Consider the following 27,059-nt stretch of genomic DNA (forward strand, 5'->3'; position numbering starts at 1 on the left):
TCGTCTTCCTGAATGGAGACTTGGGGTGACTGTTTGTGTTAAGGGTCCTAGACTTCTTCTCCCTGTTTTTGGCGGTTGATGCTTGTCGTCTTCGCTCTTCTCTTCCCTTTTACTTTGTCCAGTCCTCGCCTGTCCTCGGTCACATATAGCCCTAATAGCATCGTGCGTCTCTAGTTTTCGTATTGAGTGTCTGCTGACTATGTTTTCTACTCGCCGATTCGCCTCATCACACGCAACTTCATGTTGGATATTCGTCTGCTCTCCATTTGCCAATAGCTCGAATAATACTCGCCTTGCTTAATCTCGTACGCGCTCTTCTTCTCTATGACAGCCATACGGCTAACCATTTCGTATCAGCGTAATTATAATCGTTTCATAGAATGTCAGCCGTATGCTCTCGTAATCCGTCTGGTTCCACAAATCCTTCGAGGAATCATTCGCCTTCGCGTTCAACAACTAATGTAAAAACACCTTGTCAAGTGTCATGGGATTATTAACGAATTTCTCTAGCTTCAACCACAACGGTTAATCAATACGGCTGGTTCTTATGGTGTTGGGGGGAACCTCGATGGATTAAAGAGTTTAAATTCCGGGTGGCAGGTGAGTATTATTCCTGTGTTATACATACCTTGGTTGAGTTCCTTCCGCGTCAGGTTTGGTCTGGCTCTCATTCAAAAAACACTCCTGGGTCGTCAGTTGCGAGTGCCCGCGAAATCTCACCCCCACGCAGTGATGCTACACAGCGCGGCAGTCTTACTGACTGGACGTCACTGTCCAGGCCTACTACAAGCAGGAGCTGGGATGAGGTGCATGACCACGTCAGACTGGTAGGTGCTTTGACTGCTCTTCAGTCCTCTCTGTTTGATTTGGCGCATTAGGACTCTACCATAAAGACTAGACAGGGAGCTATCGGACAGACTGGGGTCTTGTCCATTCCCCGTATTGTGAGTAGACCTGTTACACTTTTAATGATCTATCCTGAAGTAAGTATTCCTCGATGTCAGGAACAAACTTTGGCGTTGAAGAACGGTCAGGAGATCCCATGAATTTCCAAATCTTTGTATTGAATTTTTCGTCTAAGGTTTGGCCTCTGCCAGCTCTCCAACCCGCTTATATGGCTCGGGATATCAAAAATCTCCCGTTAATACTACGTTTGATACTCTTCAGACAGCGAGGAGGTCCCCTAATATTGATGAGCTTAACTCAGCCATGAGGGGCATGGTAGTTGAAGACGAACACGACTTTCAACGTCAGGTTTCGTTGAATTTACAGTCCCGGAATCATCTCTCTTGCAACCCCGCATCTCACCCTTCTTTCCCTCAACCGAATTATCAAGTTGCACGGGAGCATTCTTTTGACAGCCCTTTTAACTATGATCCATATCGCACTAATTCAGAACCACCAGCATACACCTCACCTTCAGTAATTAATGGAAGTCCAGCGGCAGCTTATTCTAATTTCTCAGCACTTGACCTTCATCGCCGTCCCGGGTTCCTCTACGATTATCATGCTAATCCAAGGCTTCCGGCTCCGTCGTTTTATTACCCTCAAAGTCTATTGTATGGGCATCCAGGACCCTCTCCTGCAGCAACGCCACAAACTTTATCACTTGGTAATGTTTCCAGCACCGACAAGATGGAATTACAGGTCTGTTGAAAGTTTTTATCTCCGAAAATAAAGCTCAAGTGCCGGCCAGTATCCTACAATGCCTACACCCATGCTGACTCCTATGACGCCCCTCATCCCCTCTACCAATGGCAATTTCGGTTCGATGGACACCAATTCAACGCACCTTCCATTTGTCACGTCTCATATTTCGCCGTTTGTACCAGTCGCCCCCGTTTATCACGGAGGCATGCTTCCCTATATGAATAACATCCGCCTTTCTACTGTACTTCGAAGTAATCTTTTGGAGGAGTTTAGGAACAGGAAGTCTCGAAAGTGGGAGTTGATCGTGAGTTGCTTTGATTCTTTTTTGAAGCTTGTCTTCTGAATTTGCCACAGGATATTGTTGGACACATTGTTGAATTCAGTACTGATCAGTATGGTTCGCGTTTCATTCAAACCAAGCTGGAGGGTGCTGGGCTGGATAAGATTCGAGTTGTCTACGACGAAATTGTCCCCCTCTATGCCATGAAACTTATGCAAGATGTCTTTGGCAACTATGCAAGTTTTTTTTTTCTTTCAATTTTTGACCTAGGAGATGTGACGTTAATTTGCTTGTCTTTATAGGTGATACAGAAGTTAATGGATTTCGGAACCCAGGACCAACGTGCTGGTTTGGCTCGTCTCGTTGAGAACGAGATTGTGGATTTATCGCTGAATGTCTATGGTTGCCGCGTTGTTCAAAAGGTTGGGCGTCTTGAAATTTTACCAGAGGCTATAATAACAGATGATGTAGGTCATTGAGTTGTGTACTGCAGAGCAACAAACGCAACTCGTTCGCAAGATTGAACCCCATGTGCTGACAGTGGTCAAGGACACGAATGGCAACCATGTATGTGTCAATTGTAAGTATCAAATAGTTTGGTGTAATAATCTGTTCCTCCAGGTCATCCAGAAGTTCGTAATGACAGTCTCACCTGAGCGCCTTTCGTTTCTCAGGACTTTCCGTGATGCTGCTCGTCAACTTGCTATCCATCCTTACGGATGTCGCGTCCTGCAACGTTGTCTGGAGTACCTCCCTAACGACTATTGCCGTGGTATGATTGATGAGCTTCATGGCATTGCGGATAGCTTAATGCAAGATCAATTTGGGGTTAGTGTCGTGTCTTCCTTTATCACTGCTTGTTACTTACGCAAAAATCGCCCAGAATTACGTGGTTCAATATATCTTGCAGCATGGCCAACCGCATGACTGTGTGATCATCGCTGCACAGATGAAAGGGTCTGTATTGAAGATGTCTCGGCATAAGTTTGCTTCAAACGTCGTAGAGAAGGTTCTAGTTAATGCAAACCCTGAAACAAGGTTCAAGTTGGTAGACGAAATCTTGACCATTGAACACGGCGTTGATCCTGTTCATGCCCTGATGATGGACGCTTATGGCAGTAAGTTGTACCTTCGCTTCTTTTTTGCTGCTGCTATAAGCTTTGACCTAGACTATGTGATCCAAACTGCTCTGAATCAAGTTGACAGTGAACAGAGAGAGTTGTTGTATGCCCGTGTAAGATCACATCTTATATCCATCAAACATGAGCCTCGACCGAAGATTGAGCCGAAACATATCATTGCTAGTAGGTTTCTCTATTACCACTAATTGTTTTCCTTTACTAAGTATGTGTTCGCGATTTTTAGTCGAGAGACTTCTATTCGGGGAGGTCTCCGATACTAGTGGAAGGTAATAATTGGCCAAGTGTCGCATATCTTAATTTCCGTAAATTTTTCTTCAAGTTCTATTACCGTGGAATTAGGTAGATTTGTTCATGCTTCGGCAGCTGTAACCTTGGCATTCTATAGTCTTTTGTCATACCCATTGCACAATGTTTTTCGGACTTCCGACGTTCTTCTCGTCCCCACTATAATACTCGATTGTCGCTATATAGTATAATTCATTCTGATGCGTTGAAGTAACATTGGAGGCAAACCAAGTTTCCTCAATGTTCATTTCTTTAAATTTAGTCGCCAAATCTTGATCCGGAACACATGATTTTTCGGAGTACGTGACGTGTCCGGACCCAAAGTGAGCCAAATACCCCTTGTAGACCTTGAGTAGGGTTGGAAGTTCACGCTCAGGCCTCAGGCTTCGGAACAGTCTCATTCCCTCTGTCTTTATTTCTATCATATCTTTGCCATACTCACGCCAATATGAGCGGTACTGAGGCAGCAGCGTCGCTTTTTGGCCCTGGGGATTCGTTGTCCTCAGACCCGTTCGCGACACTTGGAACGGATGGAGACCAAGAAAAGTCGGACAGCACTTTCACTGAAGTCGGAACAGACGATTCAACTCCCTCCACACTTGAATCTCACAATTTTGGTGGCCTGCAAACTCAATCTGGCAATGCAACGAGCGCTTTCTATCCCCAACCCGCGACACAAGCATACGGTCCCTCCAATTCTTATACTCCGGCTCGCAGTGCTAGTAGAACGGGCGAAGTGTATGGAGTGCCTTCACAGCAGGCTGACAATCAAACATACTACGGCGCACACCTTTCGAGTATGGTTTTCGCATTTTACAGCCGTAACCTCTTATGCTAATACGCTGAGTAGACAATGCTCCGTACTCCCCACCGGTCGTCCATGATCCATATGATCCATCCCAAACTTTAACTTATACTCCCTCATCAGATTACAAGCCTCCTACAGCACAGGCATCCACCCCTTCTTACCCTGGGAATACCGTATCTTCATATGATCCACACAACGGATATAGTCCCTCCCATTTGACAAATACGTCTCCCCACCCTGCATACGGTTCCTATGTATCTACCACCACAAGCGGAATGACAACTGCGCCACCATCGTCTTACGGTGGTTCACAATCTTCGCCTTATGCATCACCACCGCACCCACCCCCAAAAGCGTCGTTTGCTACAGTACCTTCCCCGCCTGTCCCCTCCACAACGCAAATTACCAGACCCAAAATTTCCAATGCTTATGATCCGCCTTTTCCTGTAACGTCCTATAGTCGTCGGAATGTTTCTGGTCCAGCGAAATTCGGGCAGCCACCCATTGCATCTACTCATTCAGCTTATGCCATTTACCAGTCAACCCCCCCGCCTCCATCTGTTCCTCCTCCACGTTCTCCCGGGTATTCTCCTAGGCATACGCAGGCGTCCGATAGTAGCCCAGCGCATGGCCCTGGCCCTGTCACTCCCCTCACAGGCTGGGCGGGCGAAGCAAATATTACATCCCCTCCAACACGTCCTGATCATGACATGAACATTTCCCCGAAACAGCTACAGTTCGAACATGCAGCTTCGCAGCCTGACCACCAAGTGTGTGAAATCCAAAGCTCCATTGAAGACAGTACACCGGCGGAGGCGTTGTCCACAGTTGAACCTCTGATTGGACCTGACCCCCAAAGGGATACAATTGACTCTGAGGTAGGAGTGTCTGTGCCTCCATCTGAGCCACAGTCTTCCCCCGCTACTCTAATATCTCAGCCATTTCCTTCCCCGGGTCCCCCCAGTTCTATCAGTCCAGAAGTCAATGCTGCACAACAAGGCCCTTCACCAGGTGCATTTATGGCCACTAGTCCGGAGGGGTCATTTGGTGTCGCTTCCCCTTCCTCATCTCGCAGTAGTCTCGATCACATGAGTACTCGCAGTCCACAACAAATCCCGTGGTCTTCTTCGGCCTCTCCAGGGTATGCTCTTCCTAAGTCTCTTCGTAGATCTCCGGAACTCCATAAGGGCTCGATCACCCGTTATGACTATACAGCTAGAGCCAGAACGACTTCACCTGGCGCCGACAATTCTGCGAATACCGTAAACCCATACGCCCCGCCCCGAGGAACCATCTCGAAGTCTAAATCGGCTTCAGTTACTTCTCTTGATCAAATGCATTCACAAGAATTACCTTCGACTACTTCACCTTATCAGGGCTCGCCTAGAAATGCGCGGGTGCCCAATGCTTATATTCCTGAAGCGACCAGATCACCGAGCGCCGTTTCCGTGCGCTCACCTGACAGCCGCCAAAGCGTAAAGCCGCAGCTTTCGTCTTATCTCCCCCCTGTTTCGGAGTCACTACCTCAACAAGGACCGGCGACTGCCTCGGGCCCTTCATACCCTCAGTCTCAGCACAAATATAATATTCAGCCCTCTTCATCACACGAACAAGTAGTTTATGGTTATACCCCGGAGTTGTCCCCTCCCTCGGAGGCCAACGCCAGACCCACGATCGCTCCTTATGCGCCTTCGCCTTCTTTAATGGGAGCAAATGATCCGCTCGGACGCACTTCAGTTCGTGTCCCGACAGTTAGTTTTGGCTTCGGAGGCAAAATTGTTCTGTGCTTCCATAATGAAAGTGTGCTAAACACTGGCTTTGATGTTGCATTGTCGTCTCGAACGTCTACGAAAGTTCAATTGCGCAGTTGGAGGAAACAAATACCTGAATCAGCTCAAGATTCCGGAATAGGTTTCCCTGGTCCCTTGCACGCTGATCCAGGCCCTCCTAGCACTGGAATCATGAAGGCAACTTCTTCAACCCAGGCAAAGACCAAGAAAGTGCAATTAGTTAAATATCTGTTCGATCGTATAGAAGAAATTACTCAGGGATTGGGCTATCAACATAGTGGGAGCGCTGAAAAGCGTTTGATGGAGGGAAAGCTGATCCTCGTGAAGCTCTTAAAGATCATGGTTGAGAATGATGGGCGCTTGCTCGGAACGTAAGTTGCCTAATGAAATCTTGTTGTCTCCTGGTTTAACTGTTCTCCCAAGACCCCAATTGGATTCCGCCGTTAGATCTGCACTTCTGCCCCGGCTTGAGGGCGTATTATCGACGAGTGACTCAGGAGCCAACTTTACACTTGCCACCGATGCCACTACTACATATCCTGAATCATCTTATGCATCTACTGGAGTTGATGCGGCACCCATATCGGTGACGACTTTGCGAGCAGGTGCACTTGATAAGATTGAAGAATTTCTCCTTCGTGGTGAACGTCGGCAAGCGTGTCATTACGCTCTTGATGAGAAATTATGGGCACATGCTATGGTGATTGCTAGTAGCATTGACAAGGAAGCCTGGAAAGAGGCTGTTAGTGAGTTCATCAGAGCTGAGCTCGGAGTCAAAGGAGAATCGAGCTTTGCTCTTCCCGGTCGCAGTGATCTGCCACCTATCAATGGGCGAGAGAGTTTGCGAATGGCGTATAGTTTGTTTTGTGGCCAAGGAGCAGTAGCAGGTATGAGTATGAGTCCTTCATCGCTACCTACAACACCTGACTCACGTGTTTCATCTAGCACAGGAGTTGGTTCCGAGAAGTAGCCTGGCCCAGGGAGGCAACCGTCTGCCTGTTGCCGCCTCAAATATTTCAACGCCCTCACTACCACAGTTCACTCCTAGGACACCCAACTTTACTATTCCAATCGCTGGCACCAAAATGCCTGCTGAATGTTTGTCAAAGTGGACTGAATCTGCTGCAATGATGATCCTATCACCACTTACGAACGATGCCTCCGCTGCGTTGACTGCTCTCGGGGACCAACTTATGACTAACGGATGGCTAGAAGCTGCTCATGTTTGGTATGCGGCGTCACATTCTTTCCCTTTGAAACCATATTCACACTTGTAAAGCTATCTTCTTTCCCTGCAGACTTCACCTCTGGGTGGTGTCGGCAATCCTACTGCTCGAATTGTATTACTGGGTTCCAAGAGCCCTGCCAACTGTGCGACATTCTGGAGGGATTCTGACTCAATCATATTCACTGAAATCCTTGAATACGCTCTGGCAATTGCTCCTGTCCCCAAAGGTCAAGAGCCCAACCACGGTATTCCGCACTTACAGGCATATCGATTACTACGTGCTTTTAACGCAGCCGAAGAGGGTGACCTTAGCCTAGCTAGCAGGTTTGTCACTTTTGTTAATCTTAGTCGATAATTCTCATCTTTCCTCAGGTATTGTGAAGCGGTAACGGCGTCTCTCGTACGAGGGTCTGTCTACTTTACGCCGGTCATGTTAGAAGAGCTCAAAGGACTTGTTGATCGACTCTCGGGTGTATCTCACTCTGATAAGGCAAGCTCATGGATGGCGGGAAAAATATCGAGGCCGAGGTTCGACACGCTTGGGAGCTGGCTGGAAGGGGGGTTCACTAAGATTGTTACTGGGGGTTCCGACGATCCATCGTCGCCACAGGAAGATGCTGGAAAGAAGATGGATATGCGGAGTTATACGGGACCATTTGCTCATTATAACACCATATCTTCGACAACGAGTTCTGCACGATCATCGCCCGCGCCCAGTTTCGTGCCCGCTATACATGGTATGTCCCCGCGAAATGACTCTATGGCTGCGAACAAGGTCTCTCACGGATACGGAACCGATAAACCGTCATCCGTGGGGGATACTATGAGAATGAGTTCCCCTGGCCCTATGCCACCACAGGCTCGGTCCGCTAATCCAGCCGTATCATCTTTTCCTTCTATCCAAACGGAATTGAACCATAGTAATGGTTATTCGAGCGGATACAGCCCTGGGTCGGACTTGCAAACACCGAAACCACCTCATCATGATGATAAGGATGACGAGGCTAACGGCCAAGAAGTGACGTGGTGGAGTTCATCTAGCCATGGAGATGTTGGAAGAACTCCGACGGCGGCGCGGTTTGAGCAGGTTGGGGATGGATATCATGGAACGGATTCGAGTGGCTATTTTTCACCAATGGCGAATCAGACGTTTACACCGCCCCCGTCTACGCCTTCTCGACAGGGATCATTATCATACCAGGACGAGGATGATGATGACCTGGGATTGGGAAACAATGCAAACAAAAAGAAAAAAGAGGCAACGGGAATCGATGGGAGGGACACCAAATCTAGTCATACCCCTGTGCCGGAGGAAAAGAAGAAAGAGGGTGTGTTTTGACATATGATTTTTTATTTTTTATGTTCGTCTCATGGATTTACAGTGACTCAAACTCCACAAACACAATCTACTGGGTGGTTCTCTCGTTGGTGGAAGCGCGAAAACAGTTCAGGGGGTGGGCCAATCAAGGCTAGTTTGGGTGAGGAGAGCGCCTTCTACTTCGATAAGGACCTCAAACGATGGGTCAACAAGAAGGTAAGTTCTGTGAAAAGGTGGAAAGCCACAACTAAAATCATGGTCCATAGGCAGGAGAAGAGGCACCCAAGCCAACACCACCACCTCCGCCACCTCCTCGGGCCCAAACAGCCTCTCCAGCGATGTCGGGACCGAAGCCACCAGGTGCTGGAGTGAATGGGATGGTTAATGGAAGTGGATTTGACGGGAGACCTGCGAGTTCCGTAGATTTGACTTCTCCGCCTAGTAGTAAGGGTGGGATGCGGGCGAGGTCTAATCTTGCGCCTCCTGGGTTGGATTCAGCGCCGCCTACGCCAACGGGTAGCAGGATGGCATTTGGTAATGGATCGACGCCACCGCCAGGTCGACCAAGAAGTCAAGCATCACAGAAGAAGAGCGTACGGAGTCGATACGTGGATGTATTGGCGCAGGAATCTGGAGCGTGAACGTATATTGTTTTATTGCTTATTTTTGATTTTTTTTTTCTTTGCAGTTCAATGATAGACAGGCATGCGTTCAATAGACTTTTCTTTAATACGCTTTTTAAATACACGGATACCCAAAGGGTTTTAAATGAAGAGTTTGAAAGGGTAACCACGGTTCTTAAGACGGAAAAGGGAAATAAGAACGGAATAAATGATGACTATGACTGCAGACCAGAGGTAGACTTGAGCGCGTTGGCGAGCTGGGGACTTTTGGTTTGGCACGACAAAGATGAGCATGAGGAAGGAGAAGGAAAGTAGGCCGTCTGCAAGGAATGATGAGTAGGCGCGTTAATGAGAGGAGAGAACACGTACAAATGAAAGCGACGACGTGGACTTCTTGACCATATTGACTCTGGAAACCGGAAGCAATCCAACCGTTGGCACCAACATAAGGCATGTTTCTATCTAGTGAACATGTACCAGAGGTCATATGAGAGAAGTAGAGATGGTTCCCAAAGCCCATGTCCAGCGGGACTGGAAAAGAGGAGAAGCGAAACGGAGGGCGAGTAAAAGGGAAAGACCAAAGATGCAGGTGAGAATGAGGCGTGTCCAGTCGATGGGTTCGCGGTAGGGAATTTTGACGGGAGTATGCCTCGAAACGGAATCAGCAAAGGGACCCGCACCGAAGCCTCTAGCAAAAGCAGGAGGATGAGCTGAGAGAGTTGCAAAGCGGTACAGAAACATACTCGTTGAAATCATATTTGTCAGGGAGGGTATTGGCAGACTTGCGATCGCCTTCGGCAGGTGCCCAGGTAAACACGACGGGTGCAGCTACGAGACCGAGCTGTGGGGCGGCGTAAGATAGTGTAATAAATGAGGAAGCAGACTCACCTTTTGGAACACGCCAGGAGCGTCATCAAAGTCGAGAGTGGCAAAGAAGTGATTGTCACGCTCGGGTTGGGGCACCGAGGTCCACGCGCGCACGACAGCATTCCACGCTGGCAGAAATTCCCTGGAAAAGGTGAGGAGGGAAGAGGAGGAGGGCGAGAATAGACATACTTGCACATCGTGCATTTATGACGCTGACTGAGCGCGGTGAGCTGGATAGTGACTGACCATGTGCGCTTTGGGCTGGTGATGAGGTCGAAACCTCGGGTGTCGAGCTTGATGTTGCCGTTGCCGCGAGAGGCGAGCTGGGAGAGCTGCTCGACGGGGTCAGCGGCGAGGGCGGCGAGGGCGAGGAAGGGGAGGACGAGGGCGCGGAGGAGCATTATGGGAAGGATGAACGTGTCGAGATTCCAGAAAAGGCAAGAGGGGAAGTCGAGTGATGGCTGGGTCGCCGCTCTGCGCGCATGGCCTCGCATGCGCTCCTCCTGCGCCTCTTCCTCTCGCCCTCCTTCTTCTCTCTCCACCTCGCTCTCAACTACCTTCGTCTCTACGCAGACAACGTCGGCATCACCTACTACCTCACCAGGAGACTCAGGGAGCTCGATGTCCACCAGCTCTACGATGTCTGGGGCTTCATATGGTCCTCTTCTTCTCTCCCCGCCCTCACCACCCCGCTCACCCCCCTTCCTACAGCCATCTTCTCGTCACTCGCCCCTCAAAGTCCAGGGCCCTCGAGGTCTTTGTCGTCGAGACTGCCCAGCGTTCCACCCACATCGCCATGATCGTACGTCTTTTCTCCTCCAATATTCACCTACTGTATACCCTTTTAGACACTCTGGTACATGCAAGCCTCCCTCCACGATCTTTCATTGACCCGCCGCGAGTCCCCCTCCTTCACCATCTGCCAACGGGTCCTCCACAAATGCCATGAGATCATCTTCAATGATTTACCGCGCCCCACCTCCTCACCCTATCCTCCCTTTAAATTATCCGCCCGGGGTTCCTTTGCTCGGAGACGGATCAGGCATCATGCAGAGCCCGCATTTGTTGGCATGGGCGTCATTCTCGCTGCAGCCCCTGCCATGCCTGCCCTCGCTGACTTTACCGGCCAGATTGCTCTAGAACAGGGCCGCGCCGATGACGATGGACAAGAGCTGCGTAGCCTACGCTCGATCGAAACAGACCTCGTACTCGTCACCGCACCCAAGACAGCAGACTCCTCTGGCATAGACGACGACATGGACCCGGAGACCGATAGCCCACCGAATGAAGAGAGTGGTCTCTCCCAGGCAGATAATCACGAGCCATTACGGCAAGATGCTCCCATCATCCTCCGCCGCCGTACCGTCACCGCCGCCCAAACAGTACCCGCTTTACCACTACACCTACGTACAATTCGACGCTCCCGAGCCTCCGAAGATCCTCTTGGACAGTTGGATTATGAAACCTTGCCGGCTGCCCCCGCTCAATCCTCTCCCGCCCTCCCTGCAACGAGGACACCGCCCCGGTTTGCTGCTGCTAAGATGGCCGATGGGCTTCTCGAAAAGTATGATTTACAAGCTCAGACTCAACTTTTGCGAGGGCACTACTGTCATTCGGAAGTACGTCGATCATGTTTGACTATTTTTAGCCCAATCAATAATTATAATCAGGTCCAATTCATCCTAGATCTTGAAAACCTCTGCAACCGTCTCTTGATTGTACCCAAACCCGCACGAGTAAGCGCGCTCAGAGCAGAACTGACTGCACTGAACCATAAGCTGCCCGCTGAGGTATGACTTATACTATATTCAAGTCTGAGGCTCTTATAGATTTTTCCTCAGGTATGTATGCCGATGTGGTGCAATTCCTCAGATATACCTCAGGGTCCCAACAACATACCCAAACCCCATCATCGCATAGTCAGAATTCCTCCTGGCGAGAGTGTCGTGTTGAACTCTGCGGAACGAGCCCCATACCTGTTACTAATCGAAATCATACACGACGACCTCGATTTTGATCCTTCTAAACGAGCTAATAAAGAGGTACTCAGGAAGATAGTGTCCAAGGAGGAAGAGAAAAAAGGAGCCTCCAATGACCTCGTCTCTTTTGGCCGCAGTAAATCCAAACAGTCGGATGCGCAAACAGGAACTGAAGGTGGTGATCTGACGGTTGATACAGACATCCCTCACTCCTCCCTCCCCATCCCAGTACCATACGAGTCGTTTCCCCCACCTGACACTCTCCGCTCTGCAGAATCAGATAACCCGGAAGAGGAAATTGACCTGGTCGAGCAGTTGTATGGAGCAGAGCAACCTCTGCGATCAGCCAACCTAGACCTGGCAGAATCGATCGTACTGCCTCCCGCTCCAAAGAACAGAGACTTGGACATGGCAGCGTGGTCTTCTACCGCAAATGTAGATGACACCGGAACCCCAAGGAGGAACTCGGCCCCAAGAACTCCGATCGGTAATGGGAACGCAGACTCATCTGACAAAAGCACGCTGCCGCCTATTGGACAGGTGAACGGTGCATATGGTGTCCTCTCCTTGGACGAGTATTTTGAGCGAATGCGGACAGCCGCGATCATGCTCGCGCAGCTCAATGCAAATCTAGTTCGTGACCAGGCGGCCACAACTTACTCCTCGCCTCCCGGTAGTCTTTCGTCTACAGCACAGGATGTTTCCTCACCCAGTTCTTCTTCGAGTATGACTGCCTGGATTCCCGGTTCGGGTTGGCTCATGGGTTCTTCACCTCTTACCTCTGATGCAAGCCAGCCGTCCCCGTCCGGCGCGGCACAGGGACGAATGCGACTTCAGCATGCCCAAGCTCAACAAATCAGGGACAGAATAATGAAAGAGATGTTGGCGCTCGAAGAGGAGCGGATGGAACGGATGAAAGAAAACGGGTCTGGCTTTGAGAACGGGATCAGTTGGAATAGAGCAGGCCTTGGAATCAGGGGAGTCGATTTGGGCTCTGCAAGTGGAGAAAACAGTGTGGAGGATGAGGGTATTATCAGGCGGGAATTGAATAAAGCCGATCCATCCGCTGTGGTCTTTAGCGAGAGCTGGGCTACTAAGAAAGTGCGTTCAGGCCATTGTTATCGCTTACTCGACTGAGCGCATTTGTATAGAGTCGGATAAAAGCGGCATCGCCTTATGGACATCTCGGTGCGTATGCCGACTCGGTCGATCATAACCTAAATTGACGCTTCCTGTCACTTCCAATTCTTAAGCGAATTGGGATTGTGTGTCTGTAATAGTCAAAACTGGCGGTGATTTACGACAGGAACAATTAGCTGTACAACTCATCCAAGAGTTTCAACGGATATGGACTGAAGAGAATTGTCCGTGCTGGGTGCGATAGTACGTTTTCTAGTTGGTTCAAACTGCGTTTGAGTAATTAACCTTGTTGTCCAGCTTCCGCATTGTGATTCTTGGTGCGGCCTCTGGTCTGGTGGAGACCATTACAGATGCTGTATCAATACATTCCATCAAAAAGGCAGAGTATGCGAAACGGTTAGCACGCAACAGACTGGGATATGTGACGCTGATGGACCACTTCAAGTCTGTAAGTCAAACTCGCAGCACTGGAATCGTCATTAACTTTTTCAATAATATAAGGCTTATGGTGATCCGTCTTCTGCCAAGTTCGCTCGTGCCCAACGCAATTTTGCAAAGTCTCTTGCTGGATATTCCATCATTACTTACCTTTTACAAGTGAAAGATCGGCATAATGGCAATATTCTTCTTGACAGAGAAGGCCACCTTATCCATATTGACTTTGGATTTATTCTTAGTAATACACCGGGCAATATTGGGTTTGAAGCTGCGCCGTTCAAGTTGCCGTTGGAGTATATTGAAGTGCTTGGTGGTGAGAATGGAGTGCCGTTCATGGAATTCAAAAGGTTGTTCAGGGAAGGGTTTGAAGCTGCTAGGAAACATTGCGATCGGATACTTAGTAAGTCTTTCAAAGAAAAAAAGACTGAATATTTGGCTGAAACAATTATGTAGCACTAGTAGAACTGATGCAGAGAGACTCGACATTGCCTTGTTTTGCCCTTTATGGTGAACAGACGGTGCAATACTTGAAGGACAGGTTTCAACCTACATTGACACATTCGTTGATTGGGGAATACGTGGATCGGCTGATTGATACGTCTTTGGGCTCTCACTGGACGAGGCTTTATGATTCTGTGAGTATTCAAGTGTGTTCATTTGTTATTGTGACGCCCAATGTTGATGGCATGATTAGTATCAGTATTATTCGCAGTCCATTCTATGACTGCTCCCTGTCCATCTTCGTTTTTGATCAGTTAACACATCAATCAACTTTTGTAGGTAAAATATATATTATATCGAAACGAAAGCGGACAATTGCATAGCAAAAGTATCAAAAGTTGCAAGAAAAAGTCTGTTCTATTGTGAAGGCAAGAACTTACATGTGAGTATAAAACAAGAAGTTAAAATACAACCCTGGGGTAGTATATAAATAGTTTATGCAAACATTTCATCGTAGCGCTTCAGGCAAGAGTACCACTCATAGTCTTGTTGATAGGGGAAAAGTATATCAGGCATTGCTGAAGGACGAGATAATAGGGGTTGACTCACCAAAGTTCACTTTCTCGTCACACCAACATTTACCTTGCTTGTGGGCACTACCTTGAGGGCAATGTTGGAAAGGCTCATGACGATAGCCTGCAAAACATTTTTGAGCAAAAAATATAAAAGAATTGAATTGAATTGAACTCACCGATATCATTGAAAAAGTGCTATTGGACGTTGTATTTGATCAGTGCTGGGAGACGGAAAGTTTTTTTTGGTAATGAATACTTACAATCTGTTCCTTCTGTGCAAATAGGGCGGCACCAATGCTATGGACAGGAGCATCACCCCAGCGCTAAGGTAACGATACCGTCAACCGGATATTCTTATTTAGTCCAGTAAAAGTGTTGCCTTACCTCGTAATAGAATCCACCAGCTTGATCCAAATGATCAAAGAACTTGGAATACGCCTCTCCCCTCCAAAAGTCCAGGTCACCAATCTCAAAGTTGCTCCAGACTAATAATGTCGTTAGGGTAATACTTATACACAGGGGATTATGCTGAAAAGATACTTACAATGGCAGAGATTGTAATCCTCGCCGTTGTTATCAGACAAGAATTGCATCGAGTTTCCGGGCGCTACGAAGTCTGGATTTTGTTTGATGAAATCTATAATTTTGTTATTTGCCCAACGTAAGCGTCTATATCTAAGGTCCAGGTCGAGCTTTTCGTACCTTTGACGGTGTTCCAGAGCGTTGGTATTGTTTCCTTGTATTCGAAAAGTGAGATTGTAAATCCTAGATAGGAGATTGAGATTTTATATTCATAATTCAGAGTCAGTTGGTTAGCTCACCGTAAACTTTTTTCTTGTCTTCCATGAAAATGAATGGATCATAGTCAATATCACAGAAAAACTTGACACCGGGTCTATTGAAAGAAGAATTCGTCTTGAGAATATGCAAGGCGGTGTACTTTGTTTTGACACTCACTCAACCCTGTCGAAGACATATACGTTAAACAACTTTCCGTTGACGCAATTGTCGAACGTACCTCCAGTAATATTTGTACGGCTTGAGAATTTCTTGTCTATAGAAAAACTAAATAGTTCTGTCATTCACAGGGCACAAAATGACAAAAGAAATGCAACATACTCCAGAGTTGAAGCGACACATGTTCCGGTATCTTTGGGCAAAGACTCAAAATCAGCAAAATGATAAAAACACATATCAACGTACGGGACACTGCCTTTAGAACGAGATGAGTATCAGAACATCACACCTCAACATACTTATGAACGCACCTCCGTAGATTACATTATTCTTAACCATGTCTTTCCTTGCTGCGGATGCCTTCTCCTCGTCAATCCAATCCGGCTGGACCCAATGCTCAGGAGGAATAAGGCCATATTTTATTGTAGAATCCGTCAATTGCTCGAGTCGGCTGAATCAGCAGTACGCCAAGGAATGCAACACGTTAGCAACGACCAAAAGAATTGATGCAAATGGAAAGACGGTGGACCGTGGACGTACTACTTAAATTTATCCTCGAAAGGTTGCTCATTGAGCAACACATAGTCATATCTAAACTTCTTGTTGAATCTGTCCTCCATTTGCTTAACACTGTCGACAACTCCATCAATATCAGAGTTCCGAGCTAAACGATGATCATCTTCAGAGGTAAAGTTCTTTAAAGCATAGGCATGGGAACGCACCAAGTATGACAATGGCAGCATTCGCCCTCCGCCCCTCCGCTACAGATACATTGGGTTTGATATAATACTCTTCGGAGATTGCAGTTTTGTACGGTGGCTCGTTTCCTACACCTATAATTTGTTTGACGTGGTTCAAGGACGTCACCTCTCCATATGTTTCATTCGAGAAACTCAGGATATAGTGAAGACTGATCTGTTAAACCAAGGTTGGCGGAACACCTGAAACTCGGAATCTAAGTGGAGACTTACGATTATGACCAGGACCAACAGGACGTATCGCATGGTCGTCATCATGGCTGCTCACGCGGTAATGTCCCTCAAAATGAGAGACGGAAAAGTAGGGTGATGGTTGTAACTTGTGGAGGTGGAGAGTGTGAGTAATAAGCAATAAGTATGTGGAGGCAGTACTTTAATTGTTCCCATCATTACTGCACGTGGCTTTCTCAATCCAGAAGCAAAAAATGAGGTATGTTGCCAAGCAGCGTAAATAAGTACATCCAGATCTAAAAACGCGTCCGTTTCTCCCATATACTGAAATGTCCCCCCATCTCTCATCTCATGAACCCTGTACAAACAGCCCCTCGAACTTCCGAAGACATGAATTAGGGGCATCATCTAAAAAGAACATATCAGAGGCCGACCATTTGATTCGACATGTCGCAAAACGTACCAAAGGTATCTTTAGGATCACACGAGCATCGACCACGTACCCAATCATCTCCAGACGGGCAATGCTGGAAAGGATCGTGGCGGTAGCCGATGTCGCGGAAGAAATGTATTTGGTCTTTGGAGGCGAACAACGAAGCAGCTATACTATGAACAGGCGCATCCCCCCATCGCTAAAACAATGCGTTATGTCATCATCATAATCTTCCTGGCAATCTGAAAAACTTACCTCGTAATAGAAACCACCTTTTGATTCCAGATGCTCGAAGAATTTCTGATATGCTTCGCCACGCCAGAACTCCATGTCGGCAATTTCAAAATTACTCCAGACTAAGATGTGAAGACTTAGCTAGTTTACTATTTGAGTACAACAAAATAACTCACAATGACACAGATTATAAGAGTTGCCTCCATTGTCGGACAAGAACCCCAAGGAATTGTCTGGATGAACGTATTGCGGGTGTCTCTTCATAAATTCTATCTGGATCATGAGCCCTTTAGAGCTGCCGGATACCGGATGCACCTCACCTTTCACTGTTGACCATAGAGTTGTAATTGTTGGTTCCCATTCTATTAGGGAAAGGGTAAAGCCTGAAATTTCGTGAGGACGTCATCCAATGCAATTCATCTTTCGTCGTGGCTCACTGTATACTTTATTGTTTTCTTGCATAAAAACGAATGGGTCATACGTCATATCGCAGAAAAATTGCACTCCAGGTCTGCCAGGGCGGCCAATATCAGCTTACATATTCTTGGACAGCATCAAGACAGAAACTTACTCGACTCTAGAAATTTACAAATCCAGAATTAACTCCACCAAGCTATAAATATAAGAGGGTCATAAGGCTCACCGCCAATAATAGCGGTACGGCTGAAGGAGTTCGTGCTGGAAAAAGAACTAAGAATAGAATAAGTGGACTATTCTCACACTTGCTGCGCGCGCCGCTCACCCCTGAATTAAAGCGACACATATTGCGATACCTGCCAGAAGTCAGTTGACTTTTGCAATGAACGTGCATGATAAATCATTGCACTGACGGTACACTGCCTACGGCGGGTGGCGACGATCAGTATCAGCATAACACTGTTTCGAACATGAAACTTACCACCATATATGATACCCTTTGATTTCATTTGCTGGCGACCGGCTCTTGCACGATCTTCATCTATCCAGTCTGGTTGATACCAATCTTCATAAGGAATAAGTCCGAAGTGAATGGGAGCGTCCGTTAACACTTGTACTCGGCTGGAGGATAGGCGCTTATGTCAATATGTGATGAAAAAATATTGGAAGTGGCACACGTCTTGAACTCATCCGTGAATGGCTCTTCATTCAGTAACACCCATGGGTATCCGTAATTTTTGTTGAAGCGATCTTCCATCTGACGGATGCTGGTGATAACGCCGGGAAGATCGGAATTCCGACATAGAAATACAAACGTGGCGTTTGCGCGCTTCGGAGGGTGCAACATCCCTGGTGTTGGCTCGGAAGATTCAACGACTTCAGTGGTCGTGGACATTTCTGTCGTCACTTCTGTAATTGTTTCTGTAGGGATTTCATCCAGGCTGAGATCTGAATCGAAGTCGAAGTCTGGATCGATGAGGAAGGCCGGAGGGACCGTGGCAGCGGAGGCGTTGAATACTCGATCATGAGCCATGTGCCATTTCTCAGTGAGATTGGAGAAACTGGCCAGACGAGAATAATCGGAATGTAGCATGCTCAGGACATAATGAAATGCGACCTGGCACGGGCTGAGCAGGGGCTAGAAACACGCAGGAGGGACTTACAACGGTGAGGATGACGAGAAGAAAGAGCCTCCGGGGAGTGGAGGACAGGAGGGAAAATCCTAGCATGATGGGGAGACGCAGAAGGAAGGTGCTGCGGGCGGTGATATTTATTTAGTGCCGGCAGACAAGGTAAGTTGTGGAGAGGAGATTTCGAGTCCAGACAAGTGGAGCGGCATCTGTGTTACAGATCATCTAACTTTCCCTTTTACTCCACCTGATAGGTTCGCTAAGGTTACCGATGGCGGCACTGCTACGAGAATTGCCGTATATGGAGAAGCGCAGCACAACGGGTACATACCGCAGGCGACAATGTCCGACAGAACGTTTGTCGAGAACATTTATGGACTCAGGGCGGCCGCCGACTGCGCGCCACTCGGTTCCAGGGTTTTTTCTTTTTTCCCACCACCCCGGCTTTTGCCCACGCACTGCTTTGTCATTGTTTGGTTCGCTTTTCTTCCCCAACCAGCAGCGCACATTATTTAGTCCTTCTCTCTGCACCCAATGGCGTCCCCGTCCATTCCCGAACCCCCCGCCGCCCCAACGCCGCCGCCCCCGGAATCGCCTGTGGTCGCCCCCTCCTACTTCAACCCCGTTTCCCCGCTCTGGAATGCCATTGACCGTTTCAACCAATGGCGAGCTGACATCGGACTTCCCCATCCCGGCACCGTAGAAAATCTTCAGAAAGAAGTCAAGGGTCCGTGTTTTTTTTCTGACGCGACCGTCTTTTTTATTGACGCGCCTGCCCAATTCAGCGACCCATCTAAACAATTATATTTTCGATGGAGCGCGCGCCGACCTCACGAAAAGTCTCTCTATGAATCCTCTCTACCAAGTGACCCACTCCTTTGCATTAGGGTCACAGACCCTTCCATCATCATACAACTTTGGTGCTATATTCGCCAATCAAAAGGTGGAGTGCTTGTATACCCCAGGTGTCTTTGTGTTGGCGCTGAAAACGTAACGTCTAGGTGTTTATGCAGGGGGGTGTCGATCATGAAGGCAATGTGAACGCTAGATTTAACAATGGCTGGTCAGACCACCAGGTCACAAAAGTCCAAGCTCAAGTGCGTTACCACCTTCCCGACCAATGTTCCGACTAATAGCTTTCGTCAGTTTTCACATCAAGCTGGACAAAACATGGTCCAACTAGAGCACGACTACCAGGGGCGCGACTTCAACCTAAATATCAAGGGAATCAATCCATCCCCGGCTGATTTTACTGGCATTTATGTTGGCAGCTACCTCCAATCAGTGACCAAAAACCTTGCTCTCGGTGTTGAAAGTTTATGGCAGCGTCCCAACCCGGAGGTTTCTGAATTGAGCACTTCATATCTAACCAAGTACACAAGCAACGATAAAAACTGGATCGCAACTGCCCAGTTGCAGCCAGCAGGTATCCTTCAGGCCACTTACTGGCAGAAGTTGAACGAAAAGGTCGAAGTCGCTGCTGACCTTCAGCTCATTGCTGCACCAGCACGGCGCGACGCTATTGCTACCATTGGTGCCAAATATGACTTGAGGTTGGCGACTTTCCGTGCGCAGCTTGATTCTACCGGCAAGGTGTCAGCCCTCCTCGAGCAACGTTTCACTCCCACTTTCGCGTTCTTGGTTTCGGGTGAAATCGATCACTTCAAGGTATGGCAAGAATTCTGCGGCCATTGAACGCGTTACTGACTGTCCTTCTGCGCTCCAGAATGCTGCAAAAGTTGGTGTTGGTGTGATGATTGAGAGCTCAAGCCTGACACCTGAGGAGATGGGTCTCCCTCCTCAACCCTGAATTTAGTATAATCTATTCCTTATAGAATAATATCCCACTACTCATATAATGGCATTTGCGGTCGTTGGTTGCTGTCTTTGCGGCTTGTTGCATACGCAGTACGAGTAACTGCACCATAATTAGAGTGACGTCACCTGGACGGAGTGTTCGCACATCAATCTGCAGCTTCCTTTCCCTGCCCTACCGACGTTGTCAATGGGTGAACCGATCCTTGAGCTCCATGGCATTACGTGTGAGGTATCACCAGGGCAATGTCTTTTCCAAGACGTCAGCTTCGCCGTCAACGAGGGTGAGTACAGAGCGAGGACCCCGTTTCATAAAGCGCTCACGACGATACGCTCTATTACCAGGCGACATAGTCGTTCTTCAAGGGAAAAGTGGATCTGGGAAGACGACGCTCCTCAAATGTATGGCTTTTCTTGTTCTCCACAAGGGAAAGATACTGTATCGTGGGAGGTACGAGAAGAGTCTTACTTCTATCGACTGGCGGAATCGACGGGCGATACTAACGTCGATTATAAAACTCTTTTCTCAAGAACTCCACAGGCACATGGTCGGGATAAATCAACACGAGAATCAGAAGGCGATGGTCTCTCACCTTTTCCAACCATAGGCATACCCACCTTTCGTACCCGAGTACTCTACGTTCTCCAGCGTCCCTCACTTCTTCCGGGAACTCCCAGAGACTTTCTCTACTCTGTGTCGCAACTCAAATCACATCAGGCATCATATACCGTAATAGATGAGGATTCGGAAAATGATGAATTGAGTGATGTTTTTGAGAGGGCGATTGAGGTTGCGGGGAAATGGGGTGTTCATGCGATTTTGTGGGAGAGGGAGTGGTCGAATTTGAGTGGAGGAGAGGCGCAGAGGATCGTCCTTGCCACTGCATTATCTTTGGATACGGCTGAAATCTTACTCTTAGATGGTGAGTAACAATGAGTCAAGCCCCTGAAATGACTAATTTTTTGTTTTTGTTTTAGAGCCTACATCTGCATTGGATCCACAATCATCCGCGATGGTGGAGGAGTTTCTCATTCAGTCTGTAAAGTCGAATGAACGGAATCTGAAAGCACTTATCTGGATCACACACTCCGAGGAACAAGCCAAACGCGTCGGTACCCGCTTCTTTAATTTCTCAAATGGGAGATGCGAGGAAGATATATCGCTGGCTTAATACATTTGCTCGTAGGTTGTATAATTGATGTTGTATGAATTTTGAAATCAAGTGGCGTATTGGAAATTAGCTTTTGTTACTCGAAGCGTTAAGATGAACAGTCGGAGGAAAAGTACTAAGCCCGTATAGCTCAGCCGGTAGAGCATTGTACTTATGAGGTTACATTCTGGCCATGCAAGGGTCTCGAGTTCGAATCTCGATATGGGCATTTTTATTTTTCTCAACTAGATAATGCGTCACATTCATGATTACATGCAGAAGAAATGCTGAAGTGCGGAGATGCGAAAAAAAAATTACAAGGGGAAAGCACCCGAAAGTATATACTGTGTTTAGGAGGTCATGTAAATGAGTTACCTGAGCGTCACTGGTCAATCCTCCCAAACATTTACTACTTCGGATTGGTGTGTCATGACGGCTGCGTCTCTACGAATAGGATTGACGCGTGGATACACAAACTATTTGACTTGTTAGCAAAAAAGCAGGAGCTCTGGATGTTTATATAACGTACCTCCTCATTATATTCGTTCATCACCTCGGCAGCGATGAGTTCCTTGTCTCTGATGCGAATGTTGTAAGAGTGAATGATTATATTGAGCTATTGGCGGGTTCAGGATGTGTAGGCATAGTTGAACAGAGAAATCTTACCTGCACGCTAGTCAGTCCCATGATGAACAGGAGGAGAATCCAGTTCGCTGATGAAGTTGCAAGCCACAGTAGAGCATGGATAGGCGAATATATACTGAACAATTCGAGTTCAAGCTCGCCAGGGTTCCAGGCTGAGAGTTGCTGGACTTTTGAGGTTTTCGGAGGAAGTGGTTTACTCATCGAGGGAGGGCTCATTCCCAAGAGCCAGCGCCATGAATACGAAAAAGCATACCACAACCCAGAACGAAGCTGAGCCATAAGCGAGGGAGGCTTGAGTGGCTCAAAATCGAGTTCGGCAGCAACGGTCCTAGCATTAGGGGAGGATAAAGGAGCTGTGGATTTATGAAATCGGTAGATGCGCGTGCGAGAAAAGAGGTATGCCGTGTTGAAGATAGATGAAAATATGAGTAGAAGAGTCATTGGTAAGGTCTTGGAGCGAACGCATGAGCCCAGAAACATGGCGCGGATCCAAGAACCGACGTACCCAGTCAAACCATGGGGTTCCTTCGCCCTCGTGATACATGTCCTCCCAACCGATGTCTGAATCGGGAACTTTATTAATCTGGCTTATTCGTGTGCAGAGATGCAAGAAATGCATTGCACTGCCGATGATCCTTGCAGAGGTCTTGGATGATGGAAGGGGTAGATTGTGTGGAAAAAGCGCAATTTGAAATGCAATGTTTGATGGAATAGATGTAATCCTAATAATTAGCAAATGATTCAGGACGTCTGCCATGTAAAGAGAGGGTTTTGAAACAACCTTTCATACAGAGACCGTTTGCGAACGACTGCCTTTCGGCGCGGCGTACCACTGCCACCAGGAGTTGCTAGAGATTTGCGGGCTTTGGACATGGGTGTGGCGTATGGCGGTGGCCTATGTGAGCGGGCGGCCTCCCAGTCAAAGGGGATGGAGGACGAGATGGAAGCGGTGGAAGCTGGGGAGCGGTAGATGCCGATGGACGCCCGAGAGCGGGGAGTGGAGGGCGGGTTAGCCAAGGGCGACTTTGGAGAGATAGTGCGGGGTGAGCCATTCCCTCCTGCGTTGTTTTCCTGGGCAAAGCGGCGGAGGGACATGGCGACGCGTCTAGACACGAGGTCACACGTTTCTGCCGCAATGCTTCTCGCGTGTGACAGCTCACGTGCTGGAAAATTGCTATCTCACATGACGCAGCACGTGTTGGTTGAGAACAAAAAAAGAAAAAGGACCCTTCATATTGTGCGCTTGCATAAATTCTCTCTCTTCTGCGTTACCTTCTCTGCTCAATCCGCACGACCACCCACCACGACGTCAATTCTACTCCGCCCCCCTCTCACGACCACAGCATCCTTTTCTGCGCAGAGCGGTGAGACCCTTCGCAAACCATGTCCTCGTATATAACCTCAACTATGGGCCATAAAGATAGGATGGCCGGCGATCCCTCTTCCTCTCACCGCGGTGAACACCGCGAACACCGTGAGCACCGTCACAGGAGCTCTTCTTCTCACCACCACCACCGCACCATCTCTTCTACCACTTTACTTCTCGTCCTCTCTCTGGTATTGGCTGTCCTGGCAGTCATGCTTTCTCTTCCTTCCGGCACTGCATCCTCAGGGACTAGCACCGAGAGCGGCTCGAGTGTCCTGAGTTACCTAACGCCCAAGCGTACTCAGGCACTCATCGCTCGCGAGAGCGCCGTCGCTGTTCGTGAGGCAGAGGTTGCACGTCGTGAAGCAGAAGTCTTGATTGGAGCCCCCGGCGGCGTCATTCCGTCACCAGCCAGTTGCGCCCCTTGCACTGCTGCGACGACCTTCGAAACTATTACTGCCCCCGCCGCTACCATTATCAAGGAGATTGTCAAAGAAGACTCTCTCACACCTCCAGGCTGGACCGGAGCCCGTGCTGAGGAACTGCTTGAACGTGAACTGAAAATCACCGAGCGTGAACGAGATATCAGCAAGCGCGAGGAGAACGTAAACCGTCGCGAGCACGATGCCGCTCGCCGCGAATCCTGGATCATGGAACAGCTCATGTGCGTCTCCTTTGACATAATCAAAGACATTCTCTGATCTTCTTACAGCTCTCTCGGAAACGACAACCCTCAAACTGTTGAAGAGGAATACGTCTATGAACCTAGCGCTCCGAAGCGAAAGGCCCCTAAGGTACCCATGCCTCCCATCCGTCGATCCGACCTTTAGGACGATGGGGGAACAAGACAATGTCTCTCAGTCCAGTCCGTAGGAATCCCTCCTTGCCCCTGCTTATCTTCTCCCTATGGGCTGGGGGACTACGGTATTTCTTCCTTGTCCCCCTCGTCCTTGATCATTGAATATACGTCGATCGTATATTAAAACATTGATCCAATCTCGATCGATCGATCGTTTGTCGTCGCGTTACGCGTCGTCCACGTGATGGGTCTACCCTCCATCACGTTCAGTTCGCTTGATTATCTCAACTTGTCGACTTCACTTTACTGACAATTCCTTTTTTAGTATCAGGAACTTCCCATTGTTGCCGAAACTATTCAAGAAACTTTAATCATGACTGAAACCATTACTGTGCCTGCACCCGCTAGCACTCGCCCTGCTGCCAAGCCATCTCCAGTTTCCCCAAGCCAGTCAAAAACGGATTCTAGCCCCCGCACGACCGAAGTTGAAATTGTTACAGAGTATGAGGAACCTCCTTCCATGACTGTCGCTCGTCCTCGGGCTACGAGACCTAATGCCCGTTGGTTCGGTGGTGGCTGGTAGAATGGCCAATATTTTTTTTTTAATGTGCTTCATCTTGATTTCTTGTATTTTTTGAATCGTCTCCTTGCTCCCCTGGTCTGGCTCACCTTTTATATTCGAATCTGCTATTTGTTCTTACGCTAGTTACGCCTTCACGATTACTTTCACGGATGTTAGAGTAGCTGTCCTCCTCTTGGATGATGACAGTCTTAGGGTAGTGGTAGATAGTGTAGTATATTTCAGTGTCACCGTCGAATATATCATGAATGCGTTGGCTCAGGAACCTCTTTTCCTATTTTTAAAGATAAGTTTGAGGCACCCATTTGTTCACTCTCGAAAACTTCCGAAAGTAACACAAACAAACAAGAGTTCCGACGCGTTCGTTCCGTTGCGACTCCAACGCGAGGAGGGCTCCATGTCATTCCTCAGGCCATTGCCTCGACACCTGGCACCATGCTACCGCGCTCTTCCCTGGGCCAGGTCCATGTCCTCCGCCGGCCCTCTCCTCTCCAAGACAATAGAAATCATGGGCGAGAAATACCCCACAGACGACATCACCAACATCACACCTAGCATCATATCCAAGGTGCCGCTACGACTACATGCAAGACCTAATCATCCACTTAGCACCCTTCGCTCACTAATTGAATCTACATACCCTGATTTTGCTCACCTCTCGTCGCTCTCACCTATTGTGACCCCTTTCAAAAACTTTGATGAACTCTCGTTCCCTGCGGATCATCCTGGACGTGCTGTGACGGACAGCTATTATATTAACAAGGATCTAATGTTGCGCACACATACGTCTACACATGAAGTCGATACCTTTCGAGATGGGAAAACAAAATGGTTGCTTACGGCGGACGTGTATAGACGCGACGAGATTGATGCTTCTCATTATCCTGTATTTCATCAAGTCGAAGGCGCCAAAATCTTTGACGCGAATGCTGATGGCTTGAAGGAAGTCGAGGAAGATAATGCGAGGTTGGAGGCTTTACTGGCTAAAGAAAATATCGTTATTGAAGATGTCCCGAATGTGTCCGATACGAATCCGGTACAAGAAGGTCATGATCCTAAATTCTCTGGTGCGGTAGCGAGGAATTTGAAATTGTCGTTGAATACTATGCTTCTCAAGATATTCGGTCAAGCGACGAGGGGTATTGTTGACAATAAAGTCGGGAAGGAGGAGCCTCTGAGGGTTAGATGGATCGAATCGTATTTTCCCTTCACTAGCCCCAGTTTCGAAGTGGAGGTATTCTATCAGGGCGAATGGTTGGAGATTCTGGGATGTGGTGTTGTCAGACGGGCGACTCTTGACACTGCAGGTAAACCATGGGTGTCGTCTGGTTCCCGACATATTTTATTGACCTTCGTCGCTAGGCGTACAAGGCAAAATTGGTTGGGCCTTTGGTTTGGGACTCGAACGTATAGCTATGGTCCTTTATTCCATACCCGACATTCGTCTGTTCTGGTCAATGGATGAACGCTTCTTATCGCAATTCGAGCAAGGAAGAATAACAACCTTCAAACCGTATTCAAAGTATCCCTCATGCTTCAAAGACGTCAGCTTCTGGCTCCCGCAATACGCTTCGCTGCATGATAATGACTTTTGCGACGTCGTCCGTGATATCGCTGGTGATTTGGTGGAGGACGTTAAGAAGGTGAGATCTCCCGAACTTGTATTTTTTTTTCCATATCCAAACGTGCCTGCAGATCGACCAATTTGTGCATCCCAAGACAAACAGAACAAGCAACTGTTTTAGAATCAACTATAGATCTATGGATAGGTATAGCGGATTTCTATCATGCATGTGGCGCCTCTAATCAAAATCACAAGGTCGTTATCGAACGAAGAAGTCAATGACATCCAAGACCAAGTAGTTCTGCGGCTGAAAGACCAGTTCCAGGTCGAAGTTCGGTAACGTGCGGGGGAAGGCTATTATAAGTTCGAGTATCGGTAGAGTTGAGAGTCGTGATTAGTCGTAGCTAATTATTTTGTGATAGTGGCCTCCACTGCAGTAATACGAGCAGTTTGCCAAACAACCAAGAGAAAAGGA

The 27,059-nt window shown here is 48.0% G+C and overlaps 12 protein-coding genes and 1 non-coding gene across 13 annotated transcripts; 8 read left to right on the top strand and 5 right to left on the bottom strand.

Moving 5' to 3' along the window:
• Positions 1-1,465: 1,465 nt before the first annotated feature.
• AGABI2DRAFT_199387 (hypothetical protein) lies at positions 1,466-3,491 on the top strand. Its single transcript, XM_006458049.1, has 9 exons — positions 1,466-1,647; positions 1,697-1,954; positions 2,005-2,166; positions 2,233-2,352; positions 2,402-2,497; positions 2,552-2,758; positions 2,814-3,048; positions 3,100-3,234; positions 3,296-3,491. The coding sequence occupies exons 1-9, from the start codon at positions 1,636-1,638 to the stop codon at positions 3,340-3,342; spliced, it is 1,272 nt and encodes a 423-aa protein (XP_006458112.1). The 5' UTR covers positions 1,466-1,635; the 3' UTR covers positions 3,343-3,491.
• A 1,742-nt stretch (positions 3,492-5,233) lies between these two features.
• On the bottom strand, positions 5,234-5,821 carry AGABI2DRAFT_190473 (hypothetical protein). Its single transcript, XM_006458050.1, has one exon. It carries the CDS (start codon positions 5,765-5,767, stop codon positions 5,549-5,551), a length of 219 nt encoding a protein of 72 aa, XP_006458113.1. The 5' UTR covers positions 5,768-5,821; the 3' UTR covers positions 5,234-5,548.
• A 972-nt stretch (positions 5,822-6,793) lies between these two features.
• On the top strand, positions 6,794-7,669 carry AGABI2DRAFT_183200 (hypothetical protein; the record flags this gene model as incomplete). The annotated part of the gene is made up of 4 exons (XM_006458051.1): positions 6,794-6,842; positions 6,901-7,183; positions 7,235-7,507; positions 7,556-7,669. Coding segments are annotated over exons 1-4 (708 nt in total), but the record flags the coding sequence as incomplete, so codon positions are not given.
• Positions 7,670-8,765: 1,096 nt separating this feature from the next.
• AGABI2DRAFT_190476 (hypothetical protein) lies at positions 8,766-10,423 on the bottom strand. The gene is made up of 6 exons (XM_006458052.1): positions 10,181-10,423; positions 10,013-10,133; positions 9,868-9,965; positions 9,657-9,812; positions 9,494-9,582; positions 8,766-9,444 (listed from the first exon to the last, which is right to left on the bottom strand). The coding sequence occupies exons 1-6, from the start codon at positions 10,390-10,392 to the stop codon at positions 9,266-9,268; spliced, it is 855 nt and encodes a 284-aa protein (XP_006458115.1). The 5' UTR covers positions 10,393-10,423; the 3' UTR covers positions 8,766-9,265.
• On the top strand, positions 10,344-14,272 carry AGABI2DRAFT_199389 (hypothetical protein; the record flags this gene model as incomplete). Its single annotated transcript, XM_006458053.1, has 11 exons — positions 10,344-10,649; positions 10,703-10,793; positions 10,840-11,610; positions 11,662-11,781; positions 11,833-13,071; positions 13,122-13,158; positions 13,224-13,353; positions 13,408-13,558; positions 13,612-13,948; positions 14,002-14,183; positions 14,243-14,272. Exons 1-11 carry the CDS (start codon positions 10,474-10,476, stop codon positions 14,270-14,272), a joined length of 3,264 nt encoding a protein of 1,087 aa, XP_006458116.1. The 5' UTR covers positions 10,344-10,473.
• A 55-nt stretch (positions 14,273-14,327) lies between these two features.
• Positions 14,328-16,604, bottom strand: AGABI2DRAFT_190478 (hypothetical protein). The gene is made up of 16 exons (XM_006458054.1): positions 16,493-16,604; positions 16,244-16,436; positions 16,062-16,185; positions 15,833-15,972; positions 15,768-15,777; positions 15,684-15,714; positions 15,583-15,629; positions 15,550-15,555; positions 15,386-15,459; positions 15,267-15,329; positions 15,109-15,201; positions 14,949-15,049; positions 14,825-14,887; positions 14,741-14,759; positions 14,599-14,685; positions 14,328-14,534 (listed from the first exon to the last, which is right to left on the bottom strand). Exons 1-16 carry the CDS (start codon positions 16,535-16,537, stop codon positions 14,485-14,487), a joined length of 1,146 nt encoding a protein of 381 aa, XP_006458117.1. The 5' UTR covers positions 16,538-16,604; the 3' UTR covers positions 14,328-14,484.
• A 93-nt stretch (positions 16,605-16,697) lies between these two features.
• AGABI2DRAFT_183205 (hypothetical protein) lies at positions 16,698-18,291 on the bottom strand (the record flags this gene model as incomplete). Its single annotated transcript, XM_006458055.1, has 12 exons — positions 16,698-16,858; positions 16,914-17,082; positions 17,139-17,239; positions 17,294-17,386; positions 17,438-17,500; positions 17,555-17,628; positions 17,689-17,694; positions 17,761-17,807; positions 17,860-17,890; positions 17,948-17,957; positions 18,016-18,155; positions 18,212-18,291. The coding sequence occupies 12 exons, from the start codon at positions 18,289-18,291 to the stop codon at positions 16,800-16,802; spliced, it is 873 nt and encodes a 290-aa protein (XP_006458118.1). The 3' UTR covers positions 16,698-16,799.
• An 865-nt stretch (positions 18,292-19,156) lies between these two features.
• On the top strand, positions 19,157-20,590 carry AGABI2DRAFT_190479 (hypothetical protein). The gene is made up of 5 exons (XM_006458056.1): positions 19,157-19,391; positions 19,450-19,607; positions 19,666-19,761; positions 19,811-20,332; positions 20,391-20,590. Exons 1-5 carry the CDS (start codon positions 19,199-19,201, stop codon positions 20,472-20,474), a joined length of 1,053 nt encoding a protein of 350 aa, XP_006458119.1. The 5' UTR covers positions 19,157-19,198; the 3' UTR covers positions 20,475-20,590.
• A 67-nt stretch (positions 20,591-20,657) lies between these two features.
• On the top strand, positions 20,658-21,727 carry AGABI2DRAFT_190480 (hypothetical protein). Its single transcript, XM_006458057.1, has 4 exons — positions 20,658-20,763; positions 20,825-20,930; positions 21,011-21,402; positions 21,458-21,727. Exons 1-4 carry the CDS (start codon positions 20,670-20,672, stop codon positions 21,649-21,651), a joined length of 786 nt encoding a protein of 261 aa, XP_006458120.1. The 5' UTR covers positions 20,658-20,669; the 3' UTR covers positions 21,652-21,727.
• Positions 21,728-21,770: 43 nt separating this feature from the next.
• On the top strand, positions 21,771-21,859 carry AGABI2DRAFT_t18. The gene has a single exon. It is a non-coding gene; the product is annotated as a tRNA-Ile (tRNA).
• A 74-nt stretch (positions 21,860-21,933) lies between these two features.
• AGABI2DRAFT_190481 (hypothetical protein) lies at positions 21,934-23,371 on the bottom strand (the record flags this gene model as incomplete). Its single annotated transcript, XM_006458058.1, has 5 exons — positions 21,934-22,106; positions 22,160-22,246; positions 22,297-22,725; positions 22,781-22,997; positions 23,057-23,371. Coding segments are annotated over 5 exons (1,135 nt in total), but the record flags the coding sequence as incomplete, so codon positions are not given.
• Positions 23,372-23,700: 329 nt separating this feature from the next.
• AGABI2DRAFT_64829 (hypothetical protein) lies at positions 23,701-25,023 on the top strand (the record flags this gene model as incomplete). Its single annotated transcript, XM_006458059.1, has 3 exons — positions 23,701-24,305; positions 24,354-24,435; positions 24,766-25,023. 3 exons carry the CDS (start codon positions 23,701-23,703, stop codon positions 25,021-25,023), a joined length of 945 nt encoding a protein of 314 aa, XP_006458122.1.
• Positions 25,024-25,486: 463 nt separating this feature from the next.
• On the top strand, positions 25,487-26,924 carry AGABI2DRAFT_64079 (hypothetical protein; the record flags this gene model as incomplete). Its single annotated transcript, XM_006458060.1, has 4 exons — positions 25,487-26,327; positions 26,383-26,663; positions 26,716-26,789; positions 26,840-26,924. The coding sequence occupies 4 exons, from the start codon at positions 25,487-25,489 to the stop codon at positions 26,922-26,924; spliced, it is 1,281 nt and encodes a 426-aa protein (XP_006458123.1).
• Between the last annotated feature and the right edge of the window lie 135 nt (positions 26,925-27,059).

The sequence above is a fragment of the Agaricus bisporus genome, assembly GCF_000300575.1.
Source record: "Agaricus bisporus var. bisporus H97 unplaced genomic scaffold AGABI2scaffold_2, whole genome shotgun sequence".
NCBI classification, from domain to species: domain Eukaryota; kingdom Fungi; phylum Basidiomycota; class Agaricomycetes; order Agaricales; family Agaricaceae; genus Agaricus; species Agaricus bisporus.